General features: G+C 50.1%; 3 protein-coding genes across 4 annotated transcripts in view; 2 read left to right on the top strand and 1 right to left on the bottom strand.

Moving 5' to 3' along the window:
* LOC140460831 (uncharacterized) overlaps positions 1-22,748 on the bottom strand; it is a 243,853-nt gene that overhangs the window by 134,462 nt on the left and 86,643 nt on the right. The window lies entirely within an intron of this gene.
* LOC140460885 (uncharacterized) overlaps positions 3,438-22,748 on the top strand; it is a 73,953-nt gene continuing 54,642 nt past the window's right edge. The window contains exons 1-2 of the mRNA XM_072555593.1: positions 3,438-3,469; positions 7,744-8,925. Of these exons, the coding sequence (XP_072411694.1) occupies positions 8,152-8,925 (774 nt within the window). The 5' untranslated portion in view covers positions 3,438-3,469; positions 7,744-8,151. The remainder of the gene's footprint in view (positions 3,470-7,743; positions 8,926-22,748) is intronic.
* LOC140461035 (uncharacterized) overlaps positions 3,447-22,748 on the top strand; it is a 205,070-nt gene continuing 185,768 nt past the window's right edge. The window contains exon 1 of the mRNA XM_072555820.1: positions 3,447-3,469. The gene's annotated coding sequence lies outside the window, so the exon portion shown is untranslated. The remainder of the gene's footprint in view (positions 3,470-22,748) is intronic.

Here is a 22,748-nt window from a genome sequence, read left to right as displayed (position 1 = left end):
TGAGGTCCATGTACACCATGTCAACTGCCCTACCCTCATCTCCATGCTTGGTCACCTTCTCAATAAACCCAATGAGGTTTGTGAGACACGACCTGCCCTTGATGAAACCATGTTGACTATCTGAAATCAAATTGTTGCTTGCTAGATGATTATAAATCCTATCTCTAACATTCCCTTCCAAAAGCTTTCCTACAACAGAAGTAAGGCTCACTGGTCTAAAATTACCTGGGTCATCTCTGCTGCCCTTCTTGAACAAGGGCACAACATTTGCAATCCTCCACTCTGGTACTAAACCTGTAGACAATGACAACTCAAATATCACAGCCAAAGGCTCTTCTATCTCCTCACTCGCTTCCCAAAGAATCCTCTGATAAATCCTATCCGGCCCAGGGCATTTGTCTACTTTCACTCCTTCTAGAATTGATAACACCTGTGTGCAACTAACCTCGATCCTTTCGAGTCTAATATCTCGTACCTCATTCTTCTCCTCTACAATATTCTCTTTTTCCTGAGTGAAGACCGATGAGAGATATTCATTAACACCTCTCCAATCTCCACAGGGCCCACACTCAACTTCCCACTTCTGTCTTTGACTGGCCCTATTCCTACCCTAATCATCCTCTTATTCCTCACATACCTATAGAAAGCTTTAGGCTTCTCCTTAATGTGTTAAAGACTGCTCATGTCCTCTCTTTGCTCTTAACTCTCTCTTTAAATCCTTCCTAGCTGATCTGTAACTCTCCATCGCCTCATCTGAACCATCTTGGCTCATCAACACATAAGCCGTCTCCTTCTTTGTAACAAGAGACGCAATTTCTGTTGTAAACCACGCTTCCCTTACCCTATCACTTCCTCCCTGCCTGACAGGGACATACCTATCAAGGACACACAATATCTGTTCCTTAATCCAGCTCCACATTTCAATTGTCCCCATCCCCTGCATTTTGCTACCCTATTCTATGCATCCTAACTCTTGCCTAATTGCATTATAATTGCCCTTGCCCCATCGATAACTCTTGACCTGTGGCATGTTCCTATCCCTTTACATCGCTAAATGAAACCTAATTGAATTATGGTCACTCTCTCCAAAGTGTTCACCTTCCACTAAATCAAACATCTGGCCTGGTTCATTACCAAGCACCAGATCCAGTGTGACCTCCCCTCTTGTTGGCCCTTCGACATACTGTGTCAGAAAACCCTCCTGCACACACTGGACAAAAACTGATCCATACGATGTACTAGAGTGAAAGCATTTCCTGTCAATGTTGGGGAAGGTAAAGTCCCCCCTAATGACCATCCTGTTCCTTTCACTCCTACCCAGAATAATTTTTGCTAATCCTCTCTTCCACCTCCCTGGAACTCTGCGGAGGCCTATACAAAAACTCCAAGCAGTGTAACGTCTCCTCTCCTGTTTGTAACCTCAGCCCACATTACCTCAGTAGACGAGTCCTCATCAAAAGTTCTGTCAGCCACCGTTATACTATCCTTGACTAACAAGGCCACACCTCTCCCTCTTTTACCTACTTCGCTGTTCTCAATGAAAGATCAAAACCCTGGAACCTGCAACATCCATTCCTCACCCTGCTCTATCCATGTCTCCGAAATGGCCACAACATCCAAGTCCCAGGTACCTATCCGTGCTGCAAGCTCACCTACCTTATTGTGGATACTCTGGCATTGATGTAGACACACTTCAAACCACTTCGCTGTCTGCCAGCACATTCCTGTGACCCTGAAATCCTGTCCCTGTCCTTACTGCTCTCATCCTCCTGTGCATTGCAGCTACACCCCCTGGTTCCCATCCCCCTGCTGAGCTAGTTTAAACCCACCCGAATAGCACCAGCAAATTTCCCACCCTGGTTCAAGTGAAGACTGTCCTGTTTGTACAAGTCCCACTTTCCCCAATTATCCAAAAACCTGAAACCCTCCCTCCTGCACCATCCTTACAGCCACGTGGTCAGATAATATCTCTCCCTGTTCCTTGCTTTGCTATCACGTGGCATGGGTAACAAACCAGAGATAACCACTCTGTTTGTTCTAGCCCTCAGCTTCCACCCTAGCTCCCTGAAATCCTGTCTTACATCCCTATCCCTCTTTCTACCTATGTCGTTGGTACCTACGTGGACCATGGTTTGGGGCAGGACACCCTCTCCCTTCAGGACCCCAAAGACACGATCCAAGACATCACGCACCCTGGCACCTGAGAGGCAACACACCAACCGCGAGTCTTGTTCGTTCCCAACAAACCTTCTATCTGACCCTCTAAGTATCGACTCCCCAATGACTAATACTCTCCTGCTTTCCCTCCTTTACTTCTGGTGCAAGAGACCTGGGCCCCAGTGCATACCCCTAGTAGGACGTTTTCCCCCCTCAACAGTACCCTCTGATTTATACAGCAGGAAGAAAATAAAAATAAGTCGTCCCTCCTCTCCCAGGAACCTCTGCTCTCCAACTTCAAATGTAAAACCTCAACTCAGTGACTCCCCACTCCTGGGTTGCTGCTGCCGCTGAAAAATAGAAAATGTCACCTGTTTTTTTTGTGGTTAGCACTGCTGCCTCACAGCGCCAGAGCCCCGGGTTCAATTCCCCTCCCACGTCTGCGCGGATATCCTCCCACAGTCCCAAGATGTGTGGGTTAGGGTGAATTGGCCACGCTAAATTGCACCATTGTATTAGGTGACGGGGAATGGGGCTGGGTGTTTTGGTCTTCGACGGGTCGGTGTGGACTTGTTGGGCCGAAGGGCCTGTTTCCACACTGGAGGCAATCTGATCTAAAGTTCTGGAATTTATATATTGATGAACTGAAACCTGCAACCCCTTCTAAAAGATGAAGGATTCAGCAGCGGTCCAGGTTTGTGCCAAACATTGCATCGGTTGCAAGACACTGTGATGTTTTGCTATTAATTCTGTGTCTTATGATCCTGCAGCACAGCCACCCGCAGAAGGAGCAGCGCTGCAGAAGCTAGTGCTTCCAAATACTCCTGGGTGGGCGGGGTTTACCAGGAGGGGCGGGGTTTAGCCTGGGGGACGGGTTTTAGCGGGAGGGCGGTGCTCATGGGCGGGGCGTGTCTCGTGAGGTTCGCGCGCTGGTAGGCGGGGCGAGGCTCAGCGGACGATGCGGCGCGTCCAGCCTGGACGCACGCGGCTTTGTGGGCGGTTGCGCGTGAGGGAGGGGGGCGTGGTTTTGACTCGCGCGGGGTTCGCGGCGAAGGGGTGGGGTTTAGTGCAGGAGGGGGAAAGAGGTTTGGTTCCCAGAGGCGGGGCTTTGTCCCGAAGCGGCGGGGTTTATGACCTGCTTCAGGAAGGGGCGGGGCCTACGAGCTGCGTTCGGAAGGGGCGGTGTTGACGTGTGACGTTGGCGGAGGAGGGGGCGCGACTAGTACCTGGATCAGTGGGCGTGGCCATCCCGAAGCCGGAAGTGTGCCCGCGGTCTGTTTCCTCCGCTGGAGCCTCGGCTGCAGCAAGTAAGGTAAAGCTTTATCAATATTTCCTTTTACAGAGTTTGTATTTAATAACCAGTAATGGATACTCAATATCATCATAAAGTCCCAAAATGCAATTCATTTCAATCCATTGCAGATAAGCACTAAGAGTTAATTTTCTACAGGATTCAACAGTCTCAGCACTAAAATGGTCTCACAAGGGAACGGCTGTGAATGTTATCACTTGGTGTCCTGTTCACACAGATTCACCGATGCTGAGGCAAACGTTCTTAATTGCCTTACAGCATCCTGTTCTCACTTGGTGAGCCCAGGTGTCCCTATCTTTAAGTTCTCTCCTCTTTCTGAGCCTTCCTGCCTGTTTATTTTCTAGTGCAGTAAATGTATTCAATAATTCAGCATTACATTTTAGTCTGAATGTTTAAAGACAAGTTTTTAAGGCTATAGACTTTATCACCCAGATGCCCACACTCTCATTCCTCCCTTTGATTGCACCGCGATCACTGAAAGAGAAGGCTAGTCCAAACGAATGCCCTTCAAGGTGGTCCAGCCGTCAACATCCTGTAGAGCGGCACCACCATCTTCACAGCTCATCTGGTCATATTTATCATCACCATCGACACGTGTGGGTGAGCCATCAGATCGCGAAAGGAACATCTTCTGGGGCAAATCTATATCACTAAGGGACCTCATAAGCCTAGCAATTAAATAGCTAACAATACCAATACCGACAAACAGACATAGCTAAACCGATGAGCCAATTGTACCATCGGCCCGATCTGCAGTTTCCCCAACTGGTCCCTTCAGTCATTCTGTCACGGAATACCTGGATCTCTTCTTGAATCTTAGTAATATTGCCAGTGAGATCGGGAATGCCCATAGTGCATTTATCTTGGACAATGGTGCAGACCTCACCCTCCCGGGCGAGTATATAGTCTAAGGCATACCGATTCTGCATAGAGTAAAGACACAGGTCTGATAATCCCAGTTTACTCTGTTCCAGAGCCTCTTTACTCTTATTTCCTCAAATGGTCAGGCCACAAAAGAGGGAATTGCAGTTCTGTTGACTTGTCAACCCTGCCGATCCTTCCAACCTCAGGGTACTCTGGATTCCCCAGCCTGTCGGGTGTCCTCTATTGTCACCCAGTCCCTTGGGATCCTTCCAGTTGGAGCAAGGTTGGCTGAGACCGATCGCTGCATCCTCCTCAGATGGAGGTTCCATCGACTTGTCCACTGGCCAGGACAAGGTACTGTTGTGGGAACAAGGGCTCCGATGGTGACCTTATGAGAGACATCTTTGCCATCCAGGACAAGGAAATTGGTAGCTTTACCTTAGCTGAAGAAATAATAGTCTGGTTTGGTGTATATTAGGGAGAGTTTGTCAAAATAGGTTACTGAAATGTTACAGCAGGGGGTCTGGTCAGATCTACAGGAGTAGAGGGTCAACGTTTTGCAAGAGGAGTTGCTTTAGCACTGTACAAAATGGGCCAAGTGACTTGAGCACTCGCAGTGTATGGGAGACAATGGTCCTCAGAATGCTGTTCCCATTGGGCTCTCCCTTAGCTCTATTGTACATGGTATTGGTGACAGTATCAGGTTCTGAAAAGAGAAAAGGCCTATAAATGCACAAGGGAAGGGTTCCGTTCCAGGTCCATGTGCCACATAAGGCCTGCTGTACCTCAGGCAGTGTTACACCAGCTGTTTGTATACACAGACCGGAGGTATTGGAAAGTGATATTCCTCTTCGCAGGGTCGGCAGTAGGAAATCTGACAAATAGAATGGAATCGGGGACTGGGGACTGGGCAAGTAAGTCATCTCCCGATAGAGAGGAGTAACATACTACTGCCTCTGGGGTGTAGAGCGTTCTGTGGGCCTGTATAAATAAGTTCCTTGTGGATTGAGGAGTTTCCCCTATCAGGCTTCCCTTTTCTCGAGTCGGCCCGTCCTACAAAAAGGGATGGTGTTCCTGGGCGTCCTTAAAATATTTACCATAATGACGGGGTTGATCATTTTTATCCTCACTAGGCTTGCGTCTGCAGATAAAATCAAAAAGACAGGTTCGGTAACGCCATGGTAACTCCCCCTGATTTCTACTGTCCAGATGGACCATCTGGTCTTTCTGATGGAAGAGTCCATTACAACAATCAATCTTCATCACGTTCCACACGTCAAAGGGGTCTGGTCCGGTGCACTGGACGACATCTCCTCAGTATGGGTGGTGATAACCTCTGATCATTCCCGGTCCCATCTATACTTAGAGCCTTTCCCCATCAGGATGTTGTACGTAATCAGAAAGGGAGGAGATAAGCGATCCCCCACATGTCCCTCCTCTTAGTTCAAGTATCTGTAATAAGATTAACATTAGAACAACAGCAGGATTCAAAAACCCAACTGGACAGGGTCCACTCCTTTTGTTCAGATTCCAGGATTCTCTCCTCCTCTTCTACACCTTTTGATTGGTGCGGTCAATCAATTTACAACGGTGCCGTTGGACCCAAGCTGAGCGCCCAGCGACTGTGACCGTTGTAGGGGTGGGAAGTAAAACCTGCAAGGGGCCATTTCAACGAGGTTGAAGACCTTTGCCAGTCCAGTTCTCAACGAGCACCAACAAACCAAGGTCTACCTGTGACGAGGCTGAAAGGGAGGGAACATCGCCGTAGGTCACACGCTCCTGGGAGTGAACGGCACACATAACATTAGATAGAGCAAGAACATAACCAATCATTGCTTCGGTCATGTGGTGGACGTGGACTGAGAAGGGAGCCGAATCGTTCCAAGGGGTACGGAGGGGGTGACCAGAGAGACTCTCAGCTGGAGACAGTCGTGTCTTGCCCGCAGACATGGATCACATCTGGAATAAGGCCACAGGGATTAGCATAACCAGGAGGGGCCAGACTCTGCCATTAATTTGGCAAGTTTAGTCTTGCGTCTGGTTAAAACATTCAACAAGGCCGGTCACCTGAGGATGATAAATACCGTGCAGTTGCCGACAAATACAAAGCTGGGAACAGAGTTCTCCGTTAATATTACCCACAAAGTGTGGTCCATTGTCTGAGCTAATGCACGCAGGTATACTGAAGCGGGGCATTATTTCCTTAAACAAACTCTTCACCACACTCTCAGCAGTAGCGTTAGGAGGAGGGTAGGCTTCAATCCACTTCGAAAAGACATCAACAATAAGCAAAACATATTTATAGCAACTCAACTCATTTCTCCAACTCAATGAAGTCCAGTTGAAGTGTCTCCAAGGGACCCTCCAGCAAGAGAGTTCTCGTAGAGATACTTGAACTAAGAGGTGGGGGATCGCCTACCCACTGACCTGTTTGATCACGTATAACATCCTGATCGGGAAAGTCACTGACTGAGTATCGATGCGATCTGAAAATGATCTGAGATTATCCTGGTGTCATCTGGTGCACCAGACCAGACGCTTTCAACGTGGAGTCGCTTGAGCGATGGAGTGAGCTGCCAGAGGAAGTGGTGGGTGCTGGTACGATGACAAGTTAAAAGGCTCCTGGATGGACATATGAATATGATGGGTCAGGGCCAAGTGATGGCAAATGTGACTGGAGTCATAGAGATGTACAGCACAGAAACAGACCCTTCGGTCCAACTCCGTCCTTGCTGACAAAAGAGCCAACCCAATTTAGTCCCAGCTGTCAGCACCCAGCCCATATAGGGGCCAAGTGATGGCAAACATGACTAGATTAATTTAGGATATCTGGGCAGGTTGGACCAAAGGGTCTGTTTTCGTGCTGTGTGACTCTAATTGTCTTCAGTGAAAGCAGAAGTATGGTTGTGAAGGCTGGACTTTCAGAGCATGTTTTGCCCTGACTGGGAGCAGAAGGGTTTGACTGAAGTGTGTCGGTGTTAATGGCTTGATGTCTCATTTTGCTCCCACCTTCCCGGGGTCATTAACCATTTTGTCTCTGGTCCTTCCTCAAGAAGCTGCATTGCAGGTTCACCCTGAATTGACACTTTTTTTATGCTTCCCAAAATCAGATCTGCTCACTCTCAGCAGTATCCCAGTGTTGTGAAAGATATTAACTTTCAGGTGGAGGTATCCAAAATTCAGAGAGATGTCAGTCTTGATGTTTTTGCTTTTTCTGCCCCTGTAAGATCCTGAATCAGCACCTTCAGGAGAATTAGTTAGAGTGGAGTGAGAACAGAGGGGAAGGGAGAGTGGGATGGTGCTTTCAATTTTGTGGAACAACAAAAGAATATTCCACAGAAAGTAGAATTGCTTGTTCTGAATTTCTACCCTGTACTGATAGTGATGACTTTTGTAATCTCTTTTTGCAGAGTATATGAAAATCTGACGACTTGAAGTTTCAAAATCAACGGATGAAGGGCTTATTCCCGAAACATTGACTCTCCTGTTCCTCGGATGCTGCCTGACCTGCTGTGCTTTTCCAGCGCCACATTTTTTGTCTGACTCTCCAGTGTCTGCAGTCCTCACTTTGATGTCAATGTCTGACAGTCTCTGAATCCATCGGGACCGCAACGATTTTTGACTGTGATTTCTGTGATAGGGATCCACACTTTTTGGTTCCTGTTTGAGGACGTTTTCAGCAGCAGTGGGACTGGACGAGAGACCCCACTGTTGCAGCGAACTGTGTGTGGAGTCCGAAACAGTTATACGGCCTGGGAAGGGGACTTCACGGCAGGGAGGGGCTCTACACGTGTTTGTGTGCAGCTGAAGCTGTGGCCATGGAGAAAGCAGAGGAATCCCGCCCTGTGGAGGAACCGTGGAAGTGTGGTGACTGTGGGAAAGGCTTCCGTTTCCCGTCTGCCCTGGAGACTCATCGGCGCAGTTACACCGGGGAGAGGCCATTCCCCTGCACCGACTGCGGAAAGGCCTTCAGACATTCCTCTAACCTGCAGGCCCACCAGCGGATCCACACGGGAGAGAGGCCCTTCACCTGCTCTCAGTGCAGGAAGGGCTTCAGGTATACCTCCCACCTGCTGATCCACCAGCGAGTCCACACGGGGGAGAGGCCGTTCACCTGCTCTCAGTGCGGGAAGGGCTTCACCTGCTCCTCCACCCTGCTGAGGCACCAGCGTATCCACACGGGAGAGAGACCCTTCAGCTGCCCCGAGTGCGGGAAGGCCTTCAGCAGTTCCTCCCACCTGCTGACCCACCAGCGGGTCCACACGGGGGAGAGACCCTTCAGCTGCCCCAAGTGCGGGAAGGCCTTCAGCAGTTCCTCCCACATGCTGACCCACCAGCGTATCCACACGGGGGAGAGACCCTTCAGCTGCCCCGAGTGTGGGAAGGCCTTTACCCAGGTCTCCTCCCTGCTGACCCACCAGTGGGTCCACACCGGGGAGAGGCCGTTCACCTGCTCTCAGTGCGGGAAGGGCTTCATCAGTTCCTCCAACCTGCTGATCCACCAGCGGATCCACACCGGGGAGAGACCATTCACCTGCTCTCAGTGTGGGAAGGCCTTCACCTACTCCTCCCACCTGTGGAAGCACCAGCGAGTTCACGTGCCATCGCAGGGGGATTGAAGGAGTGACGGCCGAGTGACCATATCAGTTGGACTGTCGACCTGTTTCCGGGGACTCCCGGGTTCAAATCCCGCCACGACAGATGTCAGAATTGGTATTCGGTCAGAAATGTGGAGTTCGGAATCTAACGGTGAGACCGTTTCAGGGAGGGGGAGGTCGGTGGGGGGAGAAAGCCCCCATCTGATTTCCCACTCTCCCTTGTTAGGGAAGGGAACCGCCATTGTGGGAAAGGATTCACTCAGCCGTTCCAGCTGCATCCTTTACCCGGTCTGGCTTACACCTGACTCCAGACCCACAGCAGTCTGGTTGACTCTACATTGCCCCTTCCTGGCAAATGAGCAGGGAGACACTTACTTGGAGACGGGGTACGGGTTAAAATTGCTGAGTGAGGCAATACTTCCTCCGGGTTACGGATGTACCAAGGATCCAATTACAAAGGGACAACTTGGTGCTGGCTAATAGTGAAGACAGTGAGGGGGGGGCGGTGGGACAGGGGAGGTGTGGTGTGTGCAGGCAGTCAACACATGTAATAGCTTGTAACTTTGACTTTGGAAACAGAACCAGTCTGACTCAAGATTGGGATACAGGCTGACTCTGACCTCACACCTTTAATGCATTGTCTGAGCTGAGATGTGAGCTTTTGCTATCAAACCTTGTTATCTCGAGAAGGTGACAACAAGAAGTTCTGGGATTCACATTGTAATGAGACCTGCAACCTATTTGAAAAGGTGGAAGACTTAACAATCCAGGTTTGTTCAATATACCATTTCAGTGGCAGGACGCTGGAATGTTTTGCTCTAAATTGTGTCTCAGGATCTTATCCTCCACAACCACCTGATGATGAGGCAGCACTCCAAAAGTTACTGCTTCCAAAGAAGCCTGTTGGACTCCAACCTGGAGTTGTGTGATTCTAGAATCTGGTCTCCAGCATCTGCAGTCCTGGTTTTTACCTTGTTGATTTTAACCCTACAGCGAATCCTCTTGCAAGGATGCCTGCCTTGAAGAAGTTTCCCTCCTCTGTCTACAAGAATCTCAGGGAGTCCCTCTCCCACTGCAACTCCCAGGTTTTTTAGATTACTTTACAGTGTGGAAACAGGCCCTTCGGCCCAACAAGTCCACACCGCCCCGCCGAAGCGTAACCCACCCATACCCCTACATTTACCCCTTACCTAACACTACAGGCAATTTAGCATGGCCAATTCACCTGACCTGCACATCTTTTGGACTGTGGGAGGAAACCGGAGCACCCGGAGGAAACCCACGCAGACACGGGGAGAACGTGCAAACTCCACACAGTCAGTCGCCTGAGGCGGGAATTGAACCCGGGTCTCTGGCGCTGTGAGGCAGCAGTGCTAACCACTGTGCCACCGTGCCGCCCACTGCCACCGTGCCGCCCACGGTGCCGCCCAGGTCATTTCCTCTGCCCTGATGCTCTTCAACCATGTCCTGAAACAGACTCGCCACCACAGCCCCATTCGCTTCCTCAGTGCCTGCCTCCGTAACCAACTCATCCCACACGGACTCCAGACCACCTTTAAACCAGCACAGTTCGGATCCGAACAGGACAAACAGTACAGACTACAGATTCAAAAAACACCAGGAACGGTTCTCCTTCAAGATCCTCCGCTCCACGCTTGCAGCAATGCGCCGGCACCTAACCTCTCTCCAGTCAGCCCTGCCTCAGCTGAGGGCCACACTCTCTCAGAATTACAAAGGACCCCCTCTGTACTACATCCTCAGGAGAATTCATACTCTCAACAAACAGTATTTCAACTCCATCTTAAACATCAAAAACTGTAAGTACAACAAACTTTTATCCACCCACCTCCATAACCAGCGCTCCTCAAACATTCCAGAAGATTCACCCGGCCTCTGAAATTGCTCGGACGCCATTAGCCATGCGGCTGGTGCAGCTGCCGCCCCCACGCTGATTGATGTCACTTCCGCCCCCATCATGGCTACTCCCACAGCCACTTCCGCCCCTCACAATTCCTCATGCATCACATGTGACATCATTTCTGCCCCTCACATCATCGCTGATGTCACGCGCTCAGTGACTTCCGCCACTCTTACTGCTGTGGTCACCCCCACTTCCGCCCCCACCAACGCCACTCACCTGCATTCTGCTGACATGCCCCCCACAGATCCCACTGTCGCCATTCCTGGCCTACAGAACCCTGAGGGGAACACCACCCCAGCTCATGACTCCACCCCCCCATTCCCCCCCACCATCACACCCACTCCAGTTACCGGCTCCGCCCCCACTCCCAGCTCCACACCCACACCAGATCCCAGCTCCCAGCCATGCCGCGTTTTCACCATCCCCCCAGACCTCCCCCTCACTGAGGACGAACGATTAGTCCTCAGCAAAGGACTCATCTTCATCCCCCTCCGTCCACGCATCAATGAATTTAATACACGCCGTGATGTCGAACACTTCCTCCGCCTCCGAGCTTACTTTCACAATCTGGACTCCCGCCCACCTTCCGAGGACCCCTTCGCCCACCTCCAACACACTGCATCCACCTGGACACCCCGCGCTGGCCTATTACCTGCCCTCGACCTCTTCATTTCCAACTGCCGCCGGGACATTAACCGCCTCAACCTGTCTACCCCCCCTCCCCCACTCCAACCTCTCACCCTCACAACGCGCAGCCCTCCAATCCCTCTGCTCCAATCCTGACCTCACCATTAAGCCAGCGGATAAAGGGGGCGCAGTGGGAGTCTGGCGCACTGACCTCTACGCCGCTGAAGCCAAACGCCAACTCGAAGACACCTCTTCCTACTGCCCCCTCGACCATGACCCAACCCCCATCACCAACCCATCATCTCCCAGACCATACAGAACCTCATCACCTCAGGAGATCTCCCACCCACAGCTTCCAACCTCATAGTCCGGGAACGCCGCACTGTCTGGTTCAACCTCCTTCCCAAGATCCACAAGCCTGGCCACCCTGGACGACCCATTGTCTCAGCATGCTCCTGCCCCACTGAACTCATCTCTACCTACCTCGACACTGTCCTATTCCCCCTAGTCCAGGACCTCCGCACATCTGTTCGAGACACCACCACGCCCTCCACCTCCTCCAAGACTTCCGTTTCCCCGGCCCCCAACACCTCATCTTCACCATGGATATCCAATCCCTCTACACCTCCATCCGCAATGTCCAGGGCCTCCAAGCCCTCCGTTTTTTCCTCTCCAGACGTCCCCAACAGTACCCTTCCACCGACACTCTCATTCGTTTGGCCGAACTGGTCCTCACCCTTAACAATTTCTCCTTCGAATCCTCCCACTTCCTCCAGACCAAAGGGGTAGCCCATGGGCACACGTATGGGCCCCAGCTATGCCTGTCTCTTTGTTAGCTATGTAGAACAGTTGATCTTCCGTAATTACACCGGCACCACTCCCCACTTCTTCTTCCGCTACATTGATGACTGCATTGGCGCCACCTCGTGCTCCCGCGAGGAGGTTGAGCAATTCAGCAACTTCACCAACACATTCCACCCTGACCTTAAAGTTAACTGGACCATCTCTGACACCTCCCTCCCCTTCCTCGACCTCTCCATCTCCATTAATGATGACCGACTTGACACCGACATTTTCTACAAACCCACCGACTCCCACAGCTACCTGGATTACACCTCTTCCCACCCTACCTCTTGCAAAAATGTCATCCCGTATTCCCAATTCCTCTGCCTCCGCCAGATCTGCTCCCAGGAGGACCAGTTCCACCACAGAACACACCAGATGCCCCCCTTCTTTAGAGACTGCAATTTCCCTTCCCACGTGGTTAAAGGTGCCCTCCAACGCATCTCGTCCAGATCCCGCACTCCTGCCCTCAGACCCCACCCCTCCAACCGTAACAAGGACAGAAGGCCCCTGGTGCTCACCTTCCACCCTACCAACCTTCGCATAAACCAAATCATCTGCTGACATTTCCGCCACCTCCAAAAAGACCCCACCACCAGGGATATATTTCCCTCCCCACCCCTTTTCCGCCTTCCGTATCTACTTGGTTAGGTCCACGCCCCCCCACAACCCACCCTCCCATCCTGGCACCTTCCCCTGCCACCGTAGGAATTGCAAAACGTGTGCCCGCACCTCCATCCAAGGCCCGAAAGGAGCCCTCCACATCCATCAAAGTTTCACCTGCACATCCACCAATATCATTTTATTGTATCCGTTGCTCCCGATGCGGTCTCCTCTACATTGGGGAGACTGGATGCCTCCTACCAGAGCACTTTAGGGAACATCTCCGGGACACCCGCACCAATCAACCACACCGTCCTATGGCCCAACATTTCAACCGCCGCTCCCTCACCACCAGACGCCTGGAGGAAGAACGCCTCATCTTCTGCCTCGGAACACTTCAACCCCAAGGCATCGATGTGGACTTCAACAGTTTCTTCATTTCCTCTTCCCCCACCTCACCCTAGTTCCAAACTTCCAGCTCAGCACTGTCCCCCTGACTTGTCCTAACTTTCTATTTTCTTTTCCACCTATCCACTCCACCCTCCACCTTGACCTATCACCTTCATCCCCTCCCCCACTCGCCTATTGTACTCTATGCTACTTTCTCCACTCCCCCACCCTCCTCTCACTAGTCTCTCCACGCTTCAGGCTCTCTGCCTTTATTCCTGATGAAGGGCTTTTGCCCGAAACGTTGATTTCGAAGCTACTTGGATGCTGCCTGAACTGCTGTGCTCTTCCAGCACCACTAATCCAGAATCTGGTTTCCAGCATCTGCAGTCATTGTTTTTACCCAATAGTAAAGACAGGGTGGGGGGGGTGAGGAGGAGGGGAGGTGTGGTGTGTGGTGTGGGGGGTGGGGGTGGCGAGGAGGAGGGGAGGTGTGGTGGGGGGGGTGGGGTTGGTGAGGAGGAATGGAGGTGTGGTGTGGGGGGTGGGCGGGTGAGGAGGAGGGGAGTTGTGGTGTGTGGGGGGAGCGGGTGAGGAGGAGGGGAGGTGTGGTGTGTGCGGGGGGGGGGTGAGGAGGAGGGGAGGTGTGGTGTGTGGGGAGGGGGGGTGAGGAGGAGGGGAGGTGTGGTGTGTGCACTTTGACCTTGAGCTGTTCAAAAAGCAACTGCTTTTTCTCTGCCTTTTTTGCTGGGGGGATCTGAAGCTGTAACAAAGTTGGTTTGCAATAAAGGTTACCTGAACTTACTGCCGGGCTCAGACTCTCATTGAAAGCTTTCAGCTCCAAGAGGTTTTTGTTTTAAAGCTGCTCATTTCTTTCAGCCTCCTGCACTAAGTTTAGAACAGAGAACAATCCAGCGCTGGGGAACTCAAAACTAGGTGGGGGGGCATTTTTATTTAAATATAAGGAGAGAGATTTAAAAGAAACCGGCGGGGCAATATTTTGAAAGAGGGTGAATTGCATGTGGAATTAACTTGCTGAGGATGTGGTAGATACAGGTACAGTGACAACATTGAAACAGCATTCGGATGGATACATGAGTAGAAAGGTTTAGAGGGATATGGGCCAAATGCAGGCAAGTGGGACTGGTTTAGTTTGGAATCCTGGTCAACATGGACAAATTGGACCGAAGTGTCTGTTTCTGTGCTGTATACCTTTATCGAAACCAGTAGATTTCTGAAAGGGGCTTGACAGGATAGATGCAGATAAAATGCTCCTTTGTGGGGAGGGTCATCGAATTCCGACAAGGTGGAAGCAGGCCATTCAGCCCATCTATTTCACTCTGGCCCTCTGAACAGTATCCCACCCATACCCAACCCCTGCCCATCCCCCCCGTGCAGACGTCACGCGGGGGCGAAGGCGGTTGGGAGGAGAAGTCGCTCGAGCGAGGAAGTGGCGGGAGGGCGGCCGTTAGGAAAATCCTTGTTTAATCCTTGGGCTGTTTACCCCCCTCACTGTCTGTTTAATCCTCGGGCTGTTTACCCCCCTCACTGTCTGTTTAATCCTTGGGCTGTTTACCCCCCTCACTGTCTGTTTAATCCTCGGGCTGTTTACCCCCCTCACTGTCTGTTTAATCCTTGGGCTGTTTACCCCCCTCACTGTCTGTTTAATCCTCGGGCTGTTTACCCCCCTCACTGTTACTTGTGCAATTGCTGAGGGTAGTGTGTAAATCCTAGTGAAGGAGATTATGCACCAGCATGTATATGTTCCTCAGTTATTGAAGGGGCAGGACCTGTTGAGAATGGTTAGTAAATGTGGTGCACTAAGCCTTGTTAATATGGATATAGTTTATTATTTGGAAAAGTAGACTTTATTATTTAGAGTCACCAATGTACAGCGCGGAGCCAGACCCATTCGGTCCAACCTGTCCATGCCAACCGGATATCCTAAATTAATCTAGTCCCCATTTGCCAGCACTTGGCTCCTATCCCTCTAATCCCTTCCTGTTCATATACCCATCCAGATGTGTTTTAAATGCTGTAATTATACCGGCCTCCACTACTTCCTCTGGCAGTTCATTCCATACATGCACCACCCTCTACATGGAAAGGTTGCCCCTTAGGTACCTTTTTAATATCTTTCTGCTCTCACCCTAAACCTGTGCTCTCTCGTTGTGAACCTCACCCCTACACTGACAAAAAGACACTTTAAAAAAGAGTGAGCAGCCAGACAAAATGCAAAAGCTATAAAACGTTGAGCCACTTGGGGAAAAAAGAACTGTGGCTCTACCCTTTATTTCTCCCATTGGCATTTGAACACTTAACATCTGTCAATAACACCAGCATCGCCACAGAGCATATTGTGTCTGCTCCTCGGTGTGAACAACAGCACACCTGCTCGCTGGTGTCACCAACACATTGTCCATGCTCCTTGCTGTCGGCAGAAAAGGCGACATCGCTTATCTCTGTTCCTAAAGGTCTTCCTTTTATTCTTAAAGCTGTGCCCTCTGGTCCTAGTCTCTCCTACCAATGGAAACAGCTTCCCAATGTCATTGCACTGTGGGGATGAAGCCCTACCCTGTCCGGTAATTTCTGCTGGTGGGTGAGACTAGGCCTCAAGGTTAGAGGGAGTAGCTTTCAGACAGAGATGAGGAACTGCTTTTCCCAGAGGGTCGTGAATCTTTGGAAGAGTCTAGATTAGAGTGGTGCTGGAAAAGCACAGCAGGTCAGGCAGCATCCGGAAAGCAGGAAGATCGATGTTTCAGGCAATAGCCCTTCATCAAAATCTATGGAATACTCTGGCCAAGGAAGCAATAGAGTCAGCTTCATTAAGTATATTCAAGACACAGTTGGGTGGGTTTTTGCCTGGTAGTGGAATTAAGGGGTTCCTTGTGACAGTGCAGGGAGGAGGAGATGAGTCTATGGATAGATGAGCCATGATCTTAGTGATTGCGGAGCAGGCTCACTTGTAGCAACTGGAGTGAATCCAGGGAGGGAGCAGCCTTTGCGACCTCAGGTATGTGCCTTGGTGCCCCGGGTGAGGTTAGACAGAAGGACAGGTTGGTACTGTTTTCTGTAGCTTGCCAGAGTCTGAGGAGTGACCTTATATGCTTTTATATCGTCATGAGGGACATGGATAGGGTAAATAGACAAGGTATTTTTGTTTGGATGGGGCAGTCAGAACTAGAGGATAATAGGTTTAGGATCGAGAGTTTGGTGCTGCAGCAAATCAGGCAGTATCCAAGGAGCAGGGAAGTTGACGTTTCGGGGAAACTCCCTTCATCAGGGAAGTGTGTGTATGTGAGTTAGTGTATAAGACTGCGCGTGGGAGTGTGTGTATTTGCACATGTGCCTGCTTGATAAAGTGAGATTGTGATGTCTGACAACTGGCACAGAAGGATGCTGATGCCCCTCTGAACATCCACGCATCATTCCTGATGAAACTTCGACTGTCCTACTGCTCGGATGCTGCTTGACCTACTGTGCTTTTCATTGCCAGACTTTCCGACTCTGATCTCCAGTTCTCACTTTCTCCACATCCCAATACATCACCATTTAAACAATATACCTTTCTGCTTTTTTTCCACAGCAAAGGGTATAACTTCATATTATGGTACTGCACTTGCCACGTGTTTGCCAATTGTGGTCTTCTCTACATCGGGGAGACAGAGTGTAAACTTGGGAAATGGTTTGTTGAGCATTACGGCCGGGTCTGCAGCAACCGACCGGACCTCCCAGTCACCATCCATTTTAATTTCCCTTCCCACGCCCTTTCTGACATGACCATCTTAGGTCTTCTCCATTACCACAATGAAGCAAACCGTAAATTGGAGGAACACCACCTCATCTTCCACCTGGGCAGCCTACAGCTCAGAGGACTTGACATTGAGTTCTCCAATTTAAAATAACCTCCCTTCCCATCCCCCAACTCCTCCCCATCCCTTCCACTCCTCCCTGCCAACTTGATTCCTTCCTCCCATTGATCAACCAGATCCTACCCTCTACCTGTCTTCACCTAACCCCACTTCACGATCCTCCCCCCCCCCCAACACCTATCCCCACTTCACGATCCTCCCCCCCCCCCCCCCCCAAGCACCCCCTTGTTCTGCAGCTCCCCCTACACCCACGCCCCATCCTGAAGGGGTACACCAGAAACGTCAACTTCTCCACCTCCTGATGCTGCCTGGCTTGCTGTCATCTCCCAGCCTCCTGCCTGTTTATTTTGCCAATTGAAACACAGACCTGGACCAACTTTTCCAGAGCCTGACACCTGCCTGGATTCACTCCCTATCCTTTCAGTTGCTACAAGTCAATAATTTCGAATTCCTGCAGTGTGGAAAGCCGCCTTTCGGCCTAACTAGTCCACACCAACTCTCTAAAGAGCAAACCATTCAGACCCATTCCCCTATCCTATTACTCTACATTTACCCCGGAGTAATGCACCTAACATACGCATCCCTGATTGCAATGGACAATTCACCTAACCTGGATTAGTGGTGCTGGAAGAGCACAGCAGTTCAGGCAGCATCCAACGAGCAGTGAAATCGACGTTTCGGGCAAAAGCCCTTCATCAGGAATAAAGGCAGTGAGCCTGAAGTGTGGAGAGATAAGCTAGAGGAGGGTGGGGGTGGGGAGAGAGTAGCATAGAGTACAATGGGTGAGTGGGGGAGGAGATGAAGGTGATCGGTCAAGGAGGAGAGGGTGGAGTGGAGAGGTGGAAAAGGAGATAGGCAGGTCGGACAAGTCCGGACAAGTCAAGGAGACAGTTACTGAGCTGGAAGTTTGAAACTAGGATGAGGTGGGGGAAGGGGAAATGAGGAAGCTGTTGAAGTCCACATTGATGCCCTGGGGTTGAAGTGTTCCGAAGCGGAAGATGAGACGTTCTTCCTCCAGGCGTCTGGTGGTGAGGGAGCGGCGGTGAAGGAGGCCCAGGACCTCCATGTCCTCGGCAGAGTGGGAGGGGGAGTTGAAATGTTGGGCCACGGGGCGGTTTGGTTGATTGGTGCGGGTGTCTCGGAGATGTTCCCTAAAGCGCTCTGCTAGGAGGCGCCCAGTCTCCCCAATGTAGCACAACATGGTTGAAGAGCTTCAGAGCAGAGGAAATGACCTGGGAGCCTGTCAGAATTGGGAACAGGAGTCGGCCATTTGGTCTTTTAAGCCTGCACCAGCAGTGCTTGGGAGCCTCCTGTGAAGCGCTTCTGTGATGTTTCCTCCGGCATTTATAGTGGCCTGTCTCTGCCGCTTCCGGTTGTCAGTTCCAGCTGTCCACTGTAGTGGCCGGTATATTGGGTCCAGGTCAATGTGGCCACACACGCAGAAGACAAGCAACATGAATTCGACTGGGACAACACTACCATTATAGGGCAAGCCAAACAGAGAACAGCCAGGGAATTCCTAGAGGCATGGCACTCATCCACAGACTCTATCAACAAACACATCGACCTGGACCCAATATACCAGCTGCTACAGCGGACAGCTCGAACTGACAACCGGAAGCGGCAGAGACTGGCCACTATAAATGCCGGAGGAAACAGCACAGAAGCGCTTCACAGGAGGCTCCCAAGCACCGAGGATGTCACCTAGACAGGGGACGAAACGTTTGCGAGACAAATTCCCAGCTCGGCGAACAGAACCACAACAATGAGCACCCGAGCTACAAATCTTCTCCCAAACTTTGAACACCTGCACCAGCATTGAACAGATCACAAATGGATATGGATCTCCCTACATCAAGCAGAGGCTGGGACTTTATTCACTGGAGCATTGGACGTTAGAAGGTGACCTTAGACAGGTTTAAAAGATCATGAGGTGAATGGAAGGTGTCATTTCAAGATTAGGCAGCAAACGTTTAAGGTGAGAGTAGAACGATTTTAAAGACTTGAGGAGCTCCTTTCTTTTAAAAAAAAGGAGTGGTTTGTGTGTGGAATGAAGTCTAGAGGAAGTGGTAGGTGCAGGTACATTAATGTTTAAAAGATGTTTGGATAAGTACATGAAAAGGAAAGGTTCGGAGGGATAGGACCAAACACAGGCAGATGGGATTAGTTTAATTTGTGAATATAGTCAGCATGGACTAGTTGGACTGAAGGGTCTGTTTCTATGCTGTATGACTGTCACTGTTCTGTACTGGTCTTAAAACTACTTTCTGGGATTTCCATGTTAATGATAGCTGCAACCCAGTCTAAAAGCTGAAAGACTTGACAATCCAGGTTTGTTCAATATATCATTTCAAGGGCAGGATACTATAATGTTTTTCTATAAATTGTGTCTATGGTCTTATTCTCCAGAACCACCTGATGAAGGATCAGCGCTCTGAAAGCAAGTGCTTCCAAATAAACCTGTTGAACACTCACCCGGTGTTGTGATTTTTAACTTTGTCCAGGTTAGGATGGATTGACCGTGCCCAGGGATGTGCAGGTCAGGTGCAATAATCAGGGGGTAAATGATGAGCAATTGGGGTAGGTCTGTTACCCTTCAGAGGGTCGGTGTGGATTTGTGGGGCCGGGTGGCCTGCTTCCACACTCTGAAGGGAAGAGATTGGCACAAACTCTTTTTTTTTTTGCTTCCCAAAATCAGACCTGCTCACCTCTCAGCAGTATCCCAATGTTGTGGAAGATATTAACTTTCAGGTGGAATTATCCAAAGTTCAGAGAGATGTCAGTCTTGATGTTTTTGCTTTTCAGCCCCTGTAAGATCCTGAATCAGCACCTTCAGGGGAATTAGTCAGAGCGGAGTGAGAACAGAGGGGAAGGGAGAGTGGGATGGTGCTTTCAATTTTGTGGAATAACAAAAGGAAAGGATATTCCACAGACAGTAGAATTCCTTGTTCAGAATTTCTACCCTGCACTGACAGTGATGACATTTTGTAATCTCTTTTTACATTTGAGGATCTGAAGACGGAAGTTTCAAAATCAACAGATGAAGGGCTTATGCCTGAAACGTTGACTCTCCTGCTCCTCAGATGCTGCCTGACCTGCTGTGCTTTTCCAGTGCTGTAATTTCGGACTCTGACTCTGACTGTCCAGTGTCTGTAGTCCTCACTTTGACGTCAATGTCTGACAGTCACTCAATCCATCGGGACCACAAAGATTTTCAACTATGATTCTGTGAGAAGGAGCAAAGCTTTTTGGTTCCTGTTTGAGTACATTTTCAGCATCAGTGGGACTGGATGAGAGACCCTATCATTGCAGTGCACTGAGTGAGGAGCGTGTAACAGCTATACGGTCTGGAAAGGGGAATTCACGGTGGAGAGAGGCTCCACATGCATTTGTGTGGGCTGAAGCTTCAGCCATGGAGAAACCTGAGGAATCCTGCCCAGTGGAGAAACCATGAAAGTGTGGTGACTGCGGGAAAGGCTTCCGTTTCCCATCTGCCCTGGAGACTCATTGGTGCAGTCACACTGGGAAGAGTCCGTTCCCCTGCCCTGACTGCGGGAAGAGCTTCAGCGATTCCTCCAACCTCCAGACCCACCAGCGGATCCACACCGGGGAGAGGCCTTTTCAACTGGCCCAAGTGCAGGCCGCCTCCTTGCTGACCCACCAGCGGGATCACGTGGTATTGCAGGGGGATTGAAAGAACGACGGCCGAGTGCCTTTATTAACTGGACTATCAACCCAGTTCCAGTGGCTCCCAAGTTCGATTCCCACTGTGACAGATGGTGGAATTGGAATTTGGTCAGAAATCTGGAGTTCAGAATCTGACGTGAAACCATTGTTGGTGGGGTGGGGGTGGAAGAAAACCCCCACCTGATTCACTCAGTTCTTTTTTTTTAGGGAAGACTTGAGCGGTTATTAGAGCAAGTCGTCCCAGCTGCATCCTTTACCCGGTCTGGCCTACACGTGACTCCAGCCCCACAGCAGTCTGGTTGACTCTATGCTGCTCATCCAACTTTCTTATGTACAGGTTGAAATTGCTGAGTGAGGCAATACTTCCTCCAGGTTAAGGCTGTACCAAGGATGCAATTACTCAGTGGTGACCAATAATGAAGAAAGTGAGGGGTTGCACTTTGACCTTGAGCTGTTTTTAAAAAATTGTTACTTTTTCTACACCTTTCTGCTGGGAGATTCTGAAGCTGTAACAAAGTTGGGTCACAATAAAGATTACCTGAACTTCACGCTGAGCTCAGACTCTCAATGAGAGCTTTAAACTGTGACAGGTTTTTGTTTTAAAACTGCTCATTTCTTACAGGCGAAAGTGAGAACTGCTGATACTGGAGATCAGAGTCGAGCTTAGAGTGGTGCTGGCAAAGCACAGAAGGTCAGGCAGCGGCCAAGGAGCAGGAAAATCGACATTTCGGGTAAAAGCTCTTCCTCAGGTGCTGCCAGACCTTCTGTGCTCATTTCTGACAGTCTCCTGTACTATGTTTCCAATGTTGTGTATCGATTGCAGCAGTGAATGAGTAGCCAGTAGTGTTAGAAATTGTAAAGTTTTCAGGAGCGCAATGTCATCAGCATTGTCGTTTCCTGGCAGCACTGAGAAGGGTGGGCTTGGTTCATTGGAAACGATGTGGAGGTGCCCGTGTTGGACTGGGGTGGATAAAGTTCAAACTCAACACCAGGTTATCGTCCAACTGGCTTATTTGGAAGCACCAGCTTCTTCATGGGGTGTTTGTGGTACAGGATCATAAGACACAGCCACCTGATGAAGGAGCAGTACTCCAAAAGCTAGTGCTTACAAATGAGCCTGTTGGAGTATCACCTGGTGTGGTGTGAAATTTAACTTCATACACCCCAGTCCAACACCAGCATCTCCAAATCAGGTACATCGTTCTTTGAAAGTTGAATCATTGGGAGACAGGGTGGTGAAAGAGGCCAGTCAGGAGCCCCGGAGGACTGGAAGGTGACTGGTCCTCCTGCCAATCAGAGCCTTCCTATTGTCTGAATGCAGACGTTGGAACATGAGCTTCGGAAGCTGCTGCTGCTCTGTCTCTGAATGAAGATTGAGTTTGCTCCAGACTGCAACCTCTTTACTCTGTCAACCATCTGTGAGTAGGGTACTCTCTTCCCAACTCCTTTTCCATTTTTTTCATTCTGGGCTTCAATTTACGACTTGCAGCAACCGAAAGGAAAGGGAATGAATTCAAGGAGTGGACAGAATCAGGAAAAGTTTGTTTATAAACAGAGCGGTTCATGTGTGGAGTGAATGTAAAGAGGAAGTGGTGGATGCACATTCAGATGCAACGTTTAAAAGACATTTGGATAAGTATATGAAGAGGCACGGTGCACAGGGATATGGGCCAAGCACTGGCACGTGGCCCTAGTTTAGTTTGAGAACGTAGTCAACGTGGACTAGTTGGATTGAAGGGTCTGTTTCTGTGCTGTCTAACAGTAACTGTTCTGTCGTGGTCTTAAAACCATTTTCTTGCCTTCCACTTTCAACGTGGATACTGGACCTGCATCCAACACATAAGCCATTCAAAAGAAAAACCCACCTCCCGCGCACA

Source organism: Chiloscyllium punctatum, chromosome 36 (genome assembly GCF_047496795.1).
Source record: "Chiloscyllium punctatum isolate Juve2018m chromosome 36, sChiPun1.3, whole genome shotgun sequence".
Taxonomy (NCBI): domain Eukaryota; kingdom Metazoa; phylum Chordata; class Chondrichthyes; order Orectolobiformes; family Hemiscylliidae; genus Chiloscyllium; species Chiloscyllium punctatum.
This window is presented reverse-complemented; position numbering and strand designations above follow the sequence as displayed.